Source organism: Ceratina calcarata, unplaced genomic scaffold, assembly GCF_001652005.2.
Source record: "Ceratina calcarata isolate Rehan_Ccalc_2016 unplaced genomic scaffold, ASM165200v1 scaffold291.2, whole genome shotgun sequence".
In the NCBI taxonomy this organism is placed as follows: domain Eukaryota; kingdom Metazoa; phylum Arthropoda; class Insecta; order Hymenoptera; family Apidae; genus Ceratina; species Ceratina calcarata.
In genome coordinates this window covers 60,661-78,251 of record NW_017151492.1, presented here as the reverse complement: position 1 = coordinate 78,251, position 17,591 = coordinate 60,661, and the positions used below count along the sequence as shown (strand labels likewise).

General features: G+C 43.1%; 1 protein-coding gene across 1 annotated transcript in view; it reads right to left on the bottom strand.

Moving 5' to 3' along the window:
• Positions 1-15,896, bottom strand: part of LOC108623819 (homeotic protein empty spiracles) — a 30,739-nt gene extending 14,843 nt beyond the window's left edge. Inside the window, exons 1-2 of the mRNA XM_018022622.2 lie at positions 14,257-15,896; positions 2,639-2,811 (exon numbers count right to left, since the gene is read on the bottom strand). Coding sequence (XP_017878111.1) covers positions 2,639-2,811; positions 14,257-15,157 — 1,074 coding nt within the window. The 5' untranslated portion in view covers positions 15,158-15,896. The remainder of the gene's footprint in view (positions 1-2,638; positions 2,812-14,256) is intronic.
• Between the last annotated feature and the right edge of the window lie 1,695 nt (positions 15,897-17,591).

The following is a 17,591-nucleotide window of genomic DNA, read 5'->3' as shown; positions in this document are numbered from 1 at the left end:
AAAAAATACGTAGTACAGATTTATCAACCTAATTTCTCTGTAAATATAACTTTTCCTAAAAATTTTCCTAATACCGGTTTGTCATATTAGCTTTGGCAGAGATCTTACGGCTACAATCTTAAAACACGTCCTCATTCGTTCGAGGACAAACAACAATGTCTAAGAGATCGACGAGCTTGCCTATGCGTTTTCACAACCCTGGGAGAAAATTAATTGACAGGAATCATTTCCCTGCCGAGGTTTTAAAATTGATACCACGCTGACGACTTTAATTGATTAGAAGATCGCTGGAGAACGATCAATCTCCGGATCCCTCTTCGGGTTTCGATCGCGGATATTTCGCGGCGATGATTAATACCGATGCCGCTATAATGTTGATGATTTGGAGCTGCGCTAACCGATGGTGCGTACACGTGTGCGTGCATACGTGTCGTCACGAAGCGATACACTTGGAAACGGCTTTAACTTTCTCTAATAAATCCGCGGCAACGACACACATCGGGTAAACATCGCTGCACGGAAGACAACTATTGCGAAGCGAAGATAAGGAGTAGGGAGTAAGAAAAACTGATAGATGTGATTAATTGCCCGCTATGGCGTAATGATGTTTCCAGGGTTTCCTGGGACGGAGAAGCTTACGCTCCTCCGCGATAACGATTAATCTAGGATTGCTGCTCCGGGTTGACAGAGTGTCTGTACCTCTCCCGATTGCTAATTCCGCGATAGTTTATTAAGATACATCAGGAACTCTTGCGACGTCGATACAAAGTCGAAAGACTGATTAATCGACCGGTATTAGTTTCAAGATTGATTAATAAGAAGAGCGAGTGACGGTGCAATGAAAACCGAATTAGAGTTCAAGAGACTTCTCGCTCGGGAGACGTGAAAATATGCTTACGTCCGTCGCGTAGTGTAAAGACGAATCGCGTGCACGCGAACAGGTAAGCGACTTGTTCTCGCGGTTGTTAAGATTCATAAAGCGGAGTGTGCGTTACACGCGACCCGGTAGCCCTCATTAGGGCCCTAATTACGCGCGATTAACTCGGCTATTAACCGCCGAATACATTATACGCGAATCGGCCCATCGAATCGCGAGCACGAACAGAAAGAACTCGTGTTCCGAGCATAGAGATACTAACGACCAGCGTTTTATCAACAGATACAATTAAGATCTTCTAGCAGAACGTTTGATCTACCAATTGCCGTGTGGAAAATTCTCACACGTCGTAATTCGTACGGACAAGGGGAGGATGAGGACACAAAAGAGCAAAAGCCTGTTTCGACCAACATGGCGTCGAGCAATGATCCTCCATTCTCCCGACTTAATTCACAATCACACACACACACCACGCTTCTTATTCCCCGTTTCCAGGGCCCTCTCCCTTTTTTGGACCCGCGTTACGCCCATGGAATACGTAACACACTTGTGATACGTACGCACGTAACACATCTGGAGCTGTGGAACACGCATCGGCGTCGCGCGCGGACGCACATCCAACGCTGGATCATAAACACGCAACGACGAAACTCGCCACCCCTCCTGAGATCGGTTATTAGCATATCAAACCCCTCGTTACCCGAGGCTGCCCTTACTTTTGCCGAGCCTCGCGCCATTAAACGGGGAATAAAAGTCAATGGGTCGTTGGAAACTGGCCTCGCGAGGGATACGCCAGACAGTTGTCGAGACAGTTTGGGAATTACGGAGTGCAGCAGGCGCGGATTATCAGAAACCACTGATGAAAGATGAATTTTATTGGGCTATACAGAAAGTTTATGCCAATTTTTGATAGCATTAGAACAGGTCAGAGGTGAAATATAGAAATATAAATATGTATAATAATATGGAAATGTAAAATAGATTTTAATAAATCTATGAGAATAAACTATATAAAAAAATACATATGTACAAACTTTCTTTTCCCACACATACGTATTTCCGCCATGAACCGAAGTATAAGAGTAACACGAGAGGTATTGATTTTTATCTCAGACTCGAAATGCATATTAGCAAGATCCGAGATCGTAGAATTCCCCAAAGGGTCAATTACGGCAAGAATCGGTATTAACGAACGAATAAAACTGTGTCGCGAGTGTACAGGTTTAGATAGGGTGCGTGAGATAGCCATGGAATTTTGTCTACGTTCCCGATAATTGAATAGCGGTTCTCGTTAAACGCGGTAATTTGATACAGACTGAACCCTTGCACATCCTACCGCATTGTAATTACTGTTCTAATTGTCGAGTAATTAGCCACGGACACGATCGTGTGCCGAACGGATGCTATCTACCGACGTGACTTTTGCAAACCGTTTTTGCGGAAATATAATTGTTCTCCCGGCGAGATGCTCATTAACCCTCTTCACCACCGAGACTCGCTCGGTTAAATTTACTTCAACAACCAATGGATTTTACAAACGCGTATATTAATTAATAAATAAATAAATAAATAAATAAATAAATAAATATGAATGATTTAAGGAACAAAAAAGATGAACAGAGATAAGAGAAAATAATTTGTATTCAATTTTGATTAATGGTTGACAGAAATTTTTGGAATCAAGCGACACGTTTTACGATTGATCCGAACTGTTGCAAGTAGAAGAAGGTTAATTTATCTCGAGTAGGTGGAGGACGTTACCTGGGTCTCCGTCAAGGAAAGCGCTTGCGCCAACTGTTTCCTCTCGGCTCCGACCACGTAGTGATTTTTCTCGAACGCGTGCTCCAGCTTCAGCAACTGGCTGGGGCTGAAGGCCGTCCTTATTCTCTTCGGCTTCCTGAATGGCTGCAGAAGGAAACCTGGTATGTCCGGGCCTAGAAACATTCGCAGAGAACGCGTAACTTACTTAAGTGTCGTCTAAAATATTTACGTTCATTATAAAATTTATTTCAAATCTCAACTGTACAGAGTTTCTTTCTTGACGAGAAAAATAAATGCATTATCTAATAAAATGTTTGAAAAATATATGCAAAAACGAATCAGAACGCGGAATCGATCGGCGAGCCTCGCGACTCGACCATCCTCCAAGTATTGTTTACAGCAGGCCAAGGCAACCCGAGATTCATCAAGGATGTACGTACACTCGAGCAAGCATGCCCCGTGATAGCAAGAAACGAGCGAGCACGTGGAAAACGCGTCTTATTTAAGCTCGACGCGTGCATACGTGATGTGGCCATTAAAGCAGTCTTCTGACGACCTTCTGGAACGAGAGATAGAAAGAGAGAGAGAGAGAGAGAGAGTGAGAGAGAGACGAGCATCGTGCGTGTGCCTTAAAGACCCAGTAAACATTTCAACCATTCGCATGGTAATGCGACTTTGCGATCGATCGACTGCTCGTGAACTGAATTTTTCCCTCTCGCTACGAACCTCTAATTGGTCACGTTTTAATTACGATTGAAATCAGACGTGAGCTTCGCGTCGAAAATTCGATGTATATCTCATATGCGCCATGCCCGTGGAGTCGTAGGTTGTAATTAAAAAAATATGAATTTTGAACAATTACAACGGCGTCCATTTGTTCGAAGGTTTCAAGGATCGCCGAGGAGACGATGAAAAATGTAACCGGTATACTTAAGACCGCTATTACCAGCTCGTTAATTATTCCCCGCCGTTAAGAGGCAACGGCAACGATCACGAAAGCCGGCCAGTCGCGTAAAACGGTGTCGATTAATACGAAACCACGCGAATCACTGTTCGGTAATCTATTAATAATTGCGGTTATTATCCGATAACATCTGACGAATCATTAACGTCGTTATTGCGTGAAAAGTTGCCAGGCAAATGAATAGAAGCGTTAATGTCGCCGCATAATGTCGCGCCTAATTTCCTGCCGCGCACGCATCCGTCAATCGTTGAAATCAATTCAATGTAAAAGATAATATCAACATAACGAAATGCCTTCGATTATCTCCCCTCTGATACGTGGAACGATGTTAAATTATAAAAATCATACCGACTATAGTTGACTATACGTTTGTCAGTTATAAGAAAATTGTATACGTCATACGACTTTTGATCTGTACTTCAAAAGCGACTTGGATGAAACTTTCATGCGACTGCCGGTTGAGCGACAATTTAATTTCGCTTTTAAGTAACCAAGAACTTCTACGGTATATTTAAACACTGATTTTTTAACGTTCAGCCAGAGAACTTTTTAATGCCAATGTCTATAAAAGCTTTTGAAAACTCGATATTAGAGAAAACAAGAACGTTTCTGCAACGATTCAGTTCCTCTATTAGCGTGGTTAGATTCAGCGAAGCCGCGATCCGTGTATCGCATTTGCATCGCGCGTCGGTGCCGTTTACAGGCGCGTTAGGGGAACAATTAAAAACGCATTAGCGGCGGGGTCGACGGCTTAGAAACGTGAACGTTTCACGTGTACTCGGTGAAACCGACTCGGTCGCGGGGCACGCCAGCGAAAAAGAACACTGGGAGTGGGAATCGGCGGGAATATAATTTGATACGTTCCGCGATTTGGTCTTATTTTTGAGTAATTTCGAGTAGCTCTGGGCGGCTCAGCTGCGCACAACCGAGCTTCCCGTAATTACAGGCCGTCTAGCCCCTTTCGTCTTTCGCTTTAGCCCACGTCCTGCGCGCCTCGACTCGTCCTTCTATGATTCCGCGCTGCCAGGACGAGAACCAGATCCGGGGCCAACTCCGGACGCCCGTGGGCGACGTCTAGGAAGCGCCTAGAGTCTACGGAGGATCCGCTAACGACGCTGCGCGAGAAAGCCTGCTCGGCGCAGATTTTTTTTACAGAATTAACAGTCGACTGGAATGAAATGAGAGAGATGTTGCTTGCAGGACTCGAGGTAAGAAAGACGTTGATGTAGAGGAGTCAATGCTGCACTGGAATTCAGGGGGTACGAGTCATAACGGTGTAAGTCACTTTTCGACCGAGTTGTGACTTGCGTTATTTTCTGCGACTGCAAATGCGTTCGAAGAACACGTAAGTCCTAACTCATCTCCCGTACAACTGAATTTCTCACTATAAATCAATAGATTTTACAAACCTGTGTATTAATAATAAACAAATTCATCTTTTTTAATACAAAAATGTCTTATATTTGTAACTGCTTATTTTTTAAGCCTTGGCTAACTTAGTAGAGCAACAACTACATTAAATAGTACGTCGAAACACCTCAGAATAATTAACACACGTAAGAACATTAAAAAGAGAATTTTCATTTCACGGGGGAATAAAATCTGTGCGGGTGAAATCGTCGGACACTCGGGGATAATCACGTCACGGTGAACCATTAACGTCACCTGGTCTCGTTCCCGAGGATATATCGAACCGGGTTCCCGGGTGAATTACGCAGTCGGCTAAACAATTAAGAAGCGGCAATTACGGAATTAAGTATGCAAATCAGCCGTCGTATATTACCGGGTCGGCTTCGTAATTATGTAAATTCGTAGCGAACAATCGCGACCAGCGAGTATACTGAATACGGGGGATACGCGAAAATAAAAATAAAAGAAGGGGGGGAGGGGACGGGCAGGAGGTGGGGAACCAGCCGCGGTATCGGTTTAACTTATTCTCCGCCAGCAACCTATTGAAACGTTTAAACGCGTGTAACGCGCGACCGGCGAAATTACCATTTCAATCGGCCGGCTCGCGGTTACGATTAATCGCACGTAACGCTTTGCCGCACGGTGTTCCTTGCCGAGGAAATCGGTTCTTTTTCCGTTTCGCAGAGACACGTACGGTACTCAGTGCCTTGGACACGGCTCATTAAATTATGCTAAATTACATTTTATACATGCTTATAGTGTTACTTTTAACTCGACTCTTGTACCTCAATTATATTCATTATTACTACGCGACACCTTTATCCGCCTGTGTTCCCGATTGACAACTATTCATAGGAACTGGTAAACGAATCAGATACTTGTCGTCCGACGCGCGAGAAATTATTAATCAAGATTAAATATCAATAATAGTCAGATGAACGAGGGAAACCGCGGCTCAAGCATTATTTATTGATTCGAACGTTCATTAAATTTTCCGCGGATGGGAAGCCACGGTGCTTCCAGTCTTTTTGTAATCCGTGGATTAACGTTAACGATACCACCGAAACCGGTTGCGATTACCCGCACGAATGCAACAAATGACGGATCGCGGGTAATGAGCGATTACTATTTAATTACACGATCGGCCGGCCGCTGGACACCGTCGTTGGTTCACCGATACCGGATACTGGCGACGATTTCTCAACGTGCACGGAATGGAAGATGTCGCGACATTTGCATACGCGGACGGACGACAGCGGACGTAAGGCTGGCCTCTAATTGCTGCTTAACCAATTAGCGACTCATTCACGCGAGAATATTACTCGGTTTTGTCATCGATCACAGAAACTCCCAATAAAGCATATAAAATCAGAAATTATTTGTAATTGAATTCGACAATTAGTTTACTTTAAAGTGATGTTCACTTAAATAGCCTCGAGTAAAAATTAATATACGTATGCGAGGTTGTGTGAAAGAAAAAAACGGTTGCAAATTTTTCCTTATTAGTTATATCTGTTTGCATTATAAATTAGTACATAAACATTAATTTATGAACGCTCAACTAGTTTATATCAATATAGATACATGCATGCATGCAAATTTACGTCAAGGAAAAAACTATTATTCAAAATTATTGTTTATTAATTAGATTTGTTTCTATTACAAGTTAGCAAATAAAATTAGTTTTTATCGATGTAGTCATGTGAAAAATACGTAATTATTGAAAATATGACTGGACTTTAACTTCCACGTGAACAGCCTTCAAGTGTTTAGTCAAAGTTAATCGATTCTGTGCGATAAGTCAGAAATAAAATATTTACAACAATTTTACATTCCATTAGTTTGCAGATCTACATCATTTTATTCATATCACATAATGTTTCCTACGAAAAATTAATATTGGCTTATCTGAAGTTGTCCAAGTATTTTGCACATCATTGTACTATTGTATTCGATTGCAATGTGACTAAGTAATTTACTCTGTATCGAGAACTAAAATAAATGATTCTCCGACTTGAAAGGTGTCACTTGGTTTCGCCCTGATAATACAACAGTAGTGACATTCGCGTGATCAGACAATACTATCAGCTCGACCCAGAAAAAGCGACCAATACATCCAGCGCGAGAGAATCGGATCATCGAATTGTTCAATTTGCACCAGGAAATCTCGGTCGTCGATCAGCCGTGACGACTCTGTTCAATGAAGACGTCAATCCGATCACAAAAGGACGAATGAGCGAGGAAAAAAAATTGACTCGTTGCCGAGTGGAAGACTTTTTTCCATGTAGTGCGGACCTGAAATCTGTTTGACGATGGGTCTGTTAAAAAAAGGGAGGAACAGCCGTGAAATCGAGATTCGTAAAAAAAAAAAAAAGGATGACGGCGATGCTACTGAGTGTCATTGTTACCGACGGACACCCCGCGGAGTGAACGTCACGAGGGTAAACGTCGTTTTAATAACATTGATTAACGGAGCATTGTACCCTCTCGGCGCGCACGAGGCTCCCATCGCGACAAATGTGAGTAAGCACTCGCGTCACTGGATCGCTTTCTATGCGAGCGACTTTCGCTAGAGCCGCTCTTCAATTTTAATTCACTCGTTTCCTGCCGACCGGAGGATCTCCTCGTCGATAAGAAAAATAATAGAAGCTGATATAATTTTCTACGAATTTTCATTAATTAGACGGAATGATTCGAATAGAACTCGTGGACCGATGTCCAGCCAATTTCCATAATTCTGATCATTATCCATTTGTTTACCACATAATCGTTATTCCCGCTGCCTAATCCTTTTACCGTTCGCCCGTTCTTTCGTTCATTCTGAATTTTCCAAGAAATTTCTTCGCGCCGCGACGTCGTAAAATTTGCATTTGCAAGCCCGGAACCGGTCGCCGGAGGTTCAAACGTTTCAACAAAACGCGCCGGAATCGTGCCGTTCCGCGAGTTACATGTTTCACTTAACAAAAGGGTAATTACTCAGAACGGGCTAATGGTAATTGCTCGTGACTTAACTGCAAAGGCAATTCCCTTTCGTAATATCAATTCCCCGTAAACAATGTCGACGCCGCGGCGCTGCGCGGACCGACCGCCGGGGATTCATTTCGCTATCACGTCCATTCCATTTGCGCAACCGTGTATTAGAGGTAATTAGTATTGCAACTGTTGGTTCGCCGTTGGCAGACGTCATTAAAAAATCGCTTCGTGCCAGCTCATGCGACGAGAGGCCGAAGAATAGATTTGCCTACCTCTCATTTAACAGTTCCTTACGATTGCCAGTTGGCCTAATCGGATACTACCTATGCGTATCCGTTCCTTGAAATACTACCGATTCAAGAGTCAATTTTTTCTTCGTTCTCTCTGCATAATCAGGTTTAATTATAGCGTAATAGCGTGTTCGAGGCGGAGGCGAGATCCGCGCGAGATCTGCGTGCGCTCGATGGAAAGATACGATACGATAGATGGTTTTCTAAATGACTGCCTCGTTCGGCAGTTATTCCATTAACAAAGCCACCATTTTTTCCTGCCCAATTACAAAAGAAATAATCGACTATGCAATTATTCTATTGAAATAAATTATCATATTAAACTGGGGATGCGTAAACAGAATTTTGTTTCTCAACAGATAGGCTCCAATTAGAAGTAATATAGTGGCAGACTCGAAATCTATTATAGATACTGTATAGTTTTCTGTTATCTAAATATTCTGTTATCGCCACCAGTTATTTCTTCTTCGATTACAGCTGGCTACTGTATGACGGAGTCGTAGGTTTATACAGTCCGGCAGAGATTCGACAATGTCGACAGTTTTTATAGCGTCGTAACATTACGCGAGTCCCTGCGTCGAACGCGTGGAATCTAAAGTGCGCGAGGCGATCGAGGAAGTCGCTGGCTATAAAACAGTGATTACATTAGCGAGGAGTTACAGTATCTAAGTATCGACAGTTACGATCGGCGGACAAAAAATAAGAACACACCTTCGAATGTCATTCGCAACGGCATAAGCATTGTTAAAAAAATATTCTGAACGTAGAAAAGTATGATTTATTAATCAATCGCCTCTATAATTATCCATAAGACGTGATGCATTACGCGAAGTCAAATCAACACATATTAATGTTCTTCTTAATAACTACGCGCACACATTTGATTAACGCAAAAAATCTATTTACAATGCTCGATACGCATCGAGGGAATAAATTTATATGAATTTTAAGAATTATAGGTAATAAGATTAGAACTGTACGAGAGCGTGTAGATGTAGAGACTACAGGGAGAGGAAAACAAAAAGAAGTTCTCTCTGTTGGCACTATTATGAGCCACAAAGAGTGGCGAGGTCGCGCCGGAATAGATTACAGAGAACGACTCGAGAATTCCTTATCGAAACGGTTTCACGACCTTCTCCTCCCTCCTCTTTCTCTTCCTCTCGGTCTCCCCATCTGTATTTTACGACACACGCGCGCGCGCGCGGAAGACCGGATGCCAGGGTGAAGGATTCACCGCGGTAATTACCGATACCAGCTAATTGCTAGATAAACGATACTACTCGAGAGCCGACGACTAATCAAACTGCTAGAGACATTTGTTCCGGATGATTTTCACGGTGACCACATCCTCAATTATCTACCAAATGATACGGTTTACCATTTACGAATTTACGATCGCACCGAAAGTGAAGTGAATCTCGAGGAAAAAGAAGGAGAAGAACGAATTCTGAGAAATCGTGTGCAACTTTGTGTATAATGCTCGGTGTTTGTGGCGAGCTATTAGATAAGTGGTTCGGATCTCTCGTTTGACTCTAGAGTCACGGTGGAAATGGTAGCCTACCCGGCTGGCTCAAGTACCTTGAGAAATAACAGTAATCGAATGGTAACGCGAGTACTCGTCCCGTCCCGAGGTACACCGCCCGGAGTAATGCGCGCTGATGAGACAAAATTGACCAAAAAGCGAGCGGGCAGCCCTAACGCACGGCATCGAAGCCACTTCATCATCGTATCATTGACTGAGACGTCGCCCAGGGCGGCCCGCGTTCTCAATAAGTGTCTGAATCCTGATCGTTTTACTCGGGGAGGCCACCTTTTCAAATTGCTGATCCGACTAAGCTTCGTTTGCATTATGCATAGTACGGATGTCGGGAGGAAGGTACTCCGATTCTCTTTTTTCTTTTATATTTACCTCGCAAGATCAGAACAATTTTTTAGCTCAGTACATGATCTCATAATCTAACAAGATGTTTAATTGCCAGGAGTATCTGTGTTTATGCGAAACCAACTTACGTTTCCCCATAAAAATAAAACAGAAAGGGCAGGAGATATCGAACAAGAGATGAATTTTCCATAATCCAAATAATAGAAAATAATCCAAAAACAGTAAACTTAAAAACCACTCAGATATGATGAAAGAAATAATGCTTGTTCGCATAATTAGATGACACCATCGATAATAAGGCGAGAAAGAGAAGAGAACTTTTCAAATAATAACCCAACTGAGATTTGAGATCTCAAATTATATTGGTTTTTATAATAAAAAGAAGTTACTGATTGCAGACGACGTCAGGAGGAACAGAATGAAGAACGTTTTGGAGGAACTGAAGTGGTTATCGTGGCGGTCTTCTCGCGCGAGGTTTGCATGTTCATTAGTGAATGCGTAATTGCTACTTGATGGAAGACGCTTGAGATTTCTACAGAGAAGTACGAAGGCACTGGCCCTGCTTAATTAACCAGCTTTTTCATGGATTTAATTATTTTGTTCTCACTCGAACACGATTTTGATACAGTTATTTGAAGTTGAGTAAGAACGAGGTAAAATCGTGTAATAAACTTCGAATTAAATATACATTAACGTGATTCCACTTTTTACTGAGAGCAATGGAGTAACAAAAAAACACTGTGTATTCCTGTATTCATCACTCTTAACGAAGTCTATAATATCCGGACTGATATTACGCGAACACGTTTCGTATCTTGTAAATCGTTTCGCATATAAACGTCGACGCGTGTCCATAAAACGTCGAATGCGGTTTTCTGCTTGACGCGTTTCGTTTCCAAGCGATCATCCCTCGGGCTCTGATCGAAAGTCATCCAAATGGACCCACGCTATAATAACTAAATTATTACCACTCGTTCCTGTCTCATCCTCACGTATGTACAAACGTATGTATCCGCTCGGTTATTTAATCGACAACGAACAGACGTTCGCGTAAGAATTCCCACTTCTAAACATACTCGCAGGCGATACATGATTTACGATTGACTCGCGATTGCGGATAATGTTAAACGGCGGCAACGAGGCGAGAAAAGTGGCAAACCATAAAATTCTCGCACTCGAGATCCCGATGACTCTGTTTCTCGCTTCGCGACTCACGAACAATCCTGGCGTAGCTGTTACGGCTACCTGTGTCCGTACGCTCGCTAATTAGATTCGACTTACACACTGTTGTTAATCGATAGGAGATAAATGATCGGACTGTCGTGTAAAGCTTGTGTAATGAAGTTGTGCGCGCAATAAAACAACCGCGAGAATCATCAATTTTGTTGGAACGCCTAAGTATTAAAAAGCTCGTCCCTTGAATCTTATTATTAGATTTATATGCGAAATAAAATATTCGGAATTACACTTTGGCATGCTTTTCACTTATGAATTAAATATCACAGGATTCACTTTGCTTCCAATATTTCATGCGCTCTTCTGATCGAAATTCAGTGCACTGGTTTTTATAAATACATAACAATGTCTAATTATTATACTTTAATGAATGTCACATTATAGGTAATTTGAGTTAAAGGTATGAAATAATTAAGTTATTACTCGACCGAATTAGTTCTAACCCCAAGTCCCACAAACCCTTCCTGCCCTAAGGCTTCCTCGCAAATGGAGAAAGCGTTCTCTTCCACACAGTTATTATTCATAGTCGAATACGATATCGCATGAAATCCTCGAGGTGACAGTGCATAACAAACGGTATATAAGTTAATGACTCTAAGCGGAATCACGCGAGCAGCTAAGGGTTCAATGACTAAAATCCATCATTGTACGGTGCGAGCGTAAACGATGACTCGCAGCGTACGTGACCCTATCTCGGTGTTACGATACGCGGCTAGCATTATCGTGGAATAATTCATAATTGGCCCGGTTTATCGTTATCGGGAGTGAATCAATTACGCGAAGCCGCTTGTTTTGCCTCCTCGCTCGTAACAGCGATAACGGCGGTTCGCGGCTGGTGGACACAACAACGTTACAAAATCTTCGTTACGAAATCTTTGCGCAACCCCTTCGTCACAGGGGGAGGGGCGATGAGTTAAACGCGTAATTTACCAATTCTCTCTCGTAAACTCGTAACCTCGTCTGCCCCCTCGGTCGGACCCGATGCAAACCGCGGCCTGTTTAGATCGATAATCGAACCGGTCGACAACCGAAAAAAATCGAGGATATCACGGCATCGGATTTATTAACTTCGTGCAGAAAGAGATAACTCGATTATGATTAAAATTTTTTTAGCAACATCCTCTATGCGATTCTTGCTGAGTTTCTCATACCAAAAACGAATCCAGAAACAGAAATTCTCTGTAATGTATTGTTTCCGAAAAATAGCGATTTTTGTCAAAATACATGATTTTCGGAAAAGTGATTAGATAAAAATTGACACAGCGAAAAATTTTATTTTGAATCAACAGATAGGAGAAACTTTTCACAATATATCCTCTTTTTGTTTCTTTATTTTTTAATAGTTGTAAATAAAATTTGAAGAAGAGTTCACGTGAGTATTTTATACGTATTTTTGTATTTATATGAAGTTCCCATTATCCAGACTACACACTATTGGATTCTACATTTCTGATGAAGAAATTATGCACAGGTGTAATATTTTTATTATTTTTCCCGAAATGCATGCATTTTTATAAAAACCGATATCTTTCTCAAATGGTACGTGACACAGCATTCATTTTTGGTATGAGAAACTCTGTGTATAAGAATCACGTAATGATTGCAAAAGATGAAAAACGTTTGTAACGATGGTAACACCCTTGGTACATAGAATCACGTAACGAGTAATAACGTTATTGTCTCGAAATAGAAAATACTATTAAAAAGATACATAAGGTTCATCAACTTTTCGCATTTATGAAACGCAATAATTATGGGGAATATCGATTCTAGTAGAAACCTTGCCGACACTTCGTATTAGCACACAGTTAAAAGATGTTACAACGAATACGTCGTCGTATTAAAGTGAAAACATCTGTAATTACGTTGGTATAATAAAATTTACGTCGGATTGGAATAATCGTGAACCGATACGGCTTATAATGCGTAACCTTCGTGGAATTCGAATAGAGAAAACCGCAGAAAATCGCGAAATCGGAGAAAGCGGGATTGAACCGTTGTCAGAGCCTGCGAATCGTGAGAATTTTCGTAGCTGAGATCGCGTGCACTCCTCTCGGCGCAAATATAGACAGCCGGCAGACTGACAACCGTCTGAGCCATGCAAATGAATTCCGGTTTTTTTCTCTACACATTTACAGGCGAAAAAACTGATTCTGTGTCTCATTTACACACGAGCGTGATTTAGAAATCGTTCGGCATCCGCGGCGAGCAGAGCCGATGAGCGAGCTCCTTCCCACCGGGCGATTAGCGAGCGCTGAATAACAACGAGCAGCGTTACTGTCACTCGATGAATCGATAATTTTTTTATGAGAAACGTGATATCATAAATAATGTACACTAGTACCATGAGTAATTGCAAATTGATGAACTATGGAATAAGCAAGTAGAAACGTTTCAGCGATAAATTGCTTTTAAATCTCTGATAACTTTTTTTTACGAGTAGCGAGATATAAATGAAACACTCACGGATATCGTACGCTCGTAGTAAATTGTACATTGATATACCATAGAGTAAAATGTTCCGACGATGAATCACTTGCGATTACAATGAAACAATTAATGAGTGTTTCAGGTAAAATTATCCTAATCTTAAACAAACTATTGATAACAGTTACTAATTTTCTTTTACTTAGATTGTATTTCATTCGACAGGATTTTACTCTCACGATTGATTCAACATTTAATAACACGACAGAAAGTTTCTTTACAATATCGACTATACGTGATTTTTATAGAGTTTATCATGCCAAGAACGATAAGTTTCTTTTTGATCGACTGTATAATCGTCAATCACTAACTACAATGAATATTTCTAATCAAGCAAATCCGAAGTTCGAGCAAGAGTAAAAAGAAGATCCCGTACCTCCAGGGAATCTATGAGGGAAGATCCTTCCTGCGTGCCTGGACAGCAGCCAAGGATAAAGCGGATAGCTGTCCCTGGGCGGTTGATGAGGATGCGGCGGAGGATGAGGTCCGGCCGGGGCGCCTCCATGAGGATAAGGCCCATGCGGCGGTCCATGAGGCGACGCACCATGGTGCGCCTGGAGGGCCACGGCTGCGAGATTCGCCGCTTGGAAATGTTGCGCCGCAGCCAAATTCGCTGCCAGAGCTAGCTGCTGCGTGTGATACTCGTTCTGGCCGGTCTGAGGTCCGGCAGGCCCGTGCCCAGGCAGCCCGTAAAGAGATTTCAATTGCTCGGCCGCAACCGCGGCTGCAGTCGCCGCGCCAGGCGGCGCGAGATAATTCGGACTCGGTCTGACGACTCCTGGCGGCGGTTGGGGATGCGCCCCAACGGGAGAATCGCCGTGCGATATCCTGTGAGGAGGACTGGGACTATTGTTGGGCGTGGAACCTCCGCTGTGACTGTGAACGGTCGTCCTGCTGAAGTCGAGATGGGTCGTCGCTGTTAAATGATGATGATGATGTCCGTGATGGTTCGGGTGATGGTGGTGGTGGCTGCCGGGATGCGACGGCGGCCTCCGCGAGTTCGGATACGATTCCACGGAGGAGCTTCGTGACACGGGTCGATCGGAGCCCTCGGAATGAGCCCCGGGTGATCTCGCGGTTACTCGTCGACTCCGGGGGGAAGAGGAACCCTCGACCACGTCCATCGGACTTCCATCCCGCTCGATCTCGACTCGTTCCAGCCTGTCCAAACGGTCCTCGCGGCCCTGTCCGCCGCCGCCGACGATCGAGTCGATGCTGAAGCCGATCTTCGGCTTCGATGGCACCGGTACAATTGGCGTCGGCGCGAGCGGCATCATCGTACGATTATCGTACGCCTGGCTGATGGACTGGCCGCTTGTGCAACTCGCGCGGGCTCGAGACACCTCGGCGGAGTCAGGTACGCCGCATGCCTGCAGCCGTCTAGGCGCCAGATCCTTCGATAGAACGTTCGTCCGACAGACGTCCACCCACGGGTTACCCCTCGAAAACACTTTGACCGCAATTTTCTTTAAATCGTCCGAGAATATTCACCGCGATACCTCACGACTCCTCGATTATATCGACTCTTCTTAATCGACACCCTACCGTCCGAACGTTGACAGGTACATCGTCCATTCGTTCATATAGTTTCACCGTTTTCGATACAGACTCCAGTCGACGGGCTTCGAAACGCTCAACACCTTTTCGTTGTCACGATCACCACTATCCCTCGTTCATTTTACGAATCCTCGCAATGTCACCGTAGGAATCACCCAGTTCACAATGATCCCTGGTATTTAAAGGGTGTCACCACTGTAAACCTCGAGATAAGCAACCACGAAGCGTTTAGCTCACACGGCCGACACACACTGCGATATCCAACAACCGGGACTCTCCATGGAGGTATAGTCCCGCGGCACCAAAATTTACTCCGTCCGAGTCGGTTACAACGTGTTTCACGGTTGCCGAGGAAAAAAAAAACAACGAAAAAACGAGCATACCAACAGGCCCAACAGCTCGCAGTATAAAGCTCGACGCCCAGCCAGCCGCAGCTCTCTGACGGATGTTTCTGGCACGAGAGCTTGCTAGTGTTTGAGCAAATTACAGGCTAAACGGGGCGCTGGTGAACGGTGGTGGGGCTGTTCGGAGCGGCTTTTCATCCCTACCGGTGAACCGATCGGCTTCTGGTGGGGACGAAAAATCGACCGGTGTCTGGGCGGTACTGTACCGTGCGAGAGGCAACGCTAGGCGGTACACCAGCCTCGACACGATTGGAGGATCGTCCGTGGTAGAAACTTGCTGGTCGGAACCAGAATCGCTCCTCCGATTCCACGGGCCTGCAGTGGGACCGGTGGGGCCGACGCATTAGTCGCCGATGGGCGTTAAACTCACGTTTTTGTCGTGCGATGAAAATGAGTCGTTTAATTAATACGTCTGAATCCCGCGCCCCCGTAACCCCTCTGTCCCCTCGTTCCCACCCCTGGATTCCCCTCTTACCACCCTTCCTCTCCCATCGTTCCTCCCCCTCTCTTCTCTCTCTCTCTCCCTGTACACTGTGCTCCGTCCAACGTGCTTTTTTCTATCAATTCGTTTGTCTTCCGTTCCTCTCGGCGAGCCGAAGGAAAATTGTCCTCGACCAAAAAAAACGATACGCTTTTCTTTGTGCATGTAACAGTTGGAGCGTACGTTCCGAGGTAGGTATTGATCGTTGATAAGAAGATATATTGAGCGAACTTTCACTGCCTGGTTCTGTTCTTTCCGATCTTCTCTTCAATTAATGTTGAGAACTTCATTGTTGCACCTCGATTAAGACATCCGAATGTATCAGCCTTAATAAGAGGCGTACGACTTCCTTCAAGAATCATATTTCATTCCTACTTTCCCTTCTCGTTTAAACTTCAAGTCAACTACACTTTGAACGTGTCGTGTTTTAACAATAATCAATGATAATTGTCCTCAACGATTCTTGACATTGATCACGCGAAGAAATGGAAAAGCAAGGATACAAAGATCCATCGGGTACCCTAAATCATCTTAACTAAGTCAATTTCTGTATTGTAGTATTTCTGTAGAATAGAAATCCAAATTCTTGTTGACGTCGTAATTTCTAGTGACTGGTTTATGATCCCCATTTTGTTTATACTCGAAGTCTATTATACTTTAACGTGAGGTATTGTAATCAATGATATTTGTTCAAACAACTATTGACATTGATTAAATAAAGGAATGGAAAAGAATACCAAGATCCTTCGGGTACCCTAAATCATTTTAAGTAAGCCAATTACTGTATTGTAGTATTACTGTACAATAGTAAAAGCCCAAATTTCTGTTCACGTCGTAATTTCTACGGACGGGTTTATGATTCCCAGTTTGTTTAAACTCGAAGTCTATTATACTTTTGATGTTGTGTGTTATTATAATATTATTATATTAACAATAATCAGTGATAATTGTCCAGTGAGAACAATCAATGATAATTCTTGGTATTGATCACATGAAAAAATGGAGAAGCAAAATCCTTTAACTTATAAATCATCTTAGTCCACGCTTAGGCAATTGCTTTTTATTATTATTGTAATTATTGCTTATTGTTTAAATTTTTAGATAGTGAACTATTTTCAAACTTGATCGTCACACGTGTCGAATGGACAAGTCGGAAAGTTCTAATCGTCATAACTCGTTTATAATTTTGAGTCATTGAAACATTACTACAAGCCAGGAGTTTGTACATTGTTTTATTTATCTAATACCCGTGAAAATTTCAATGCTTTC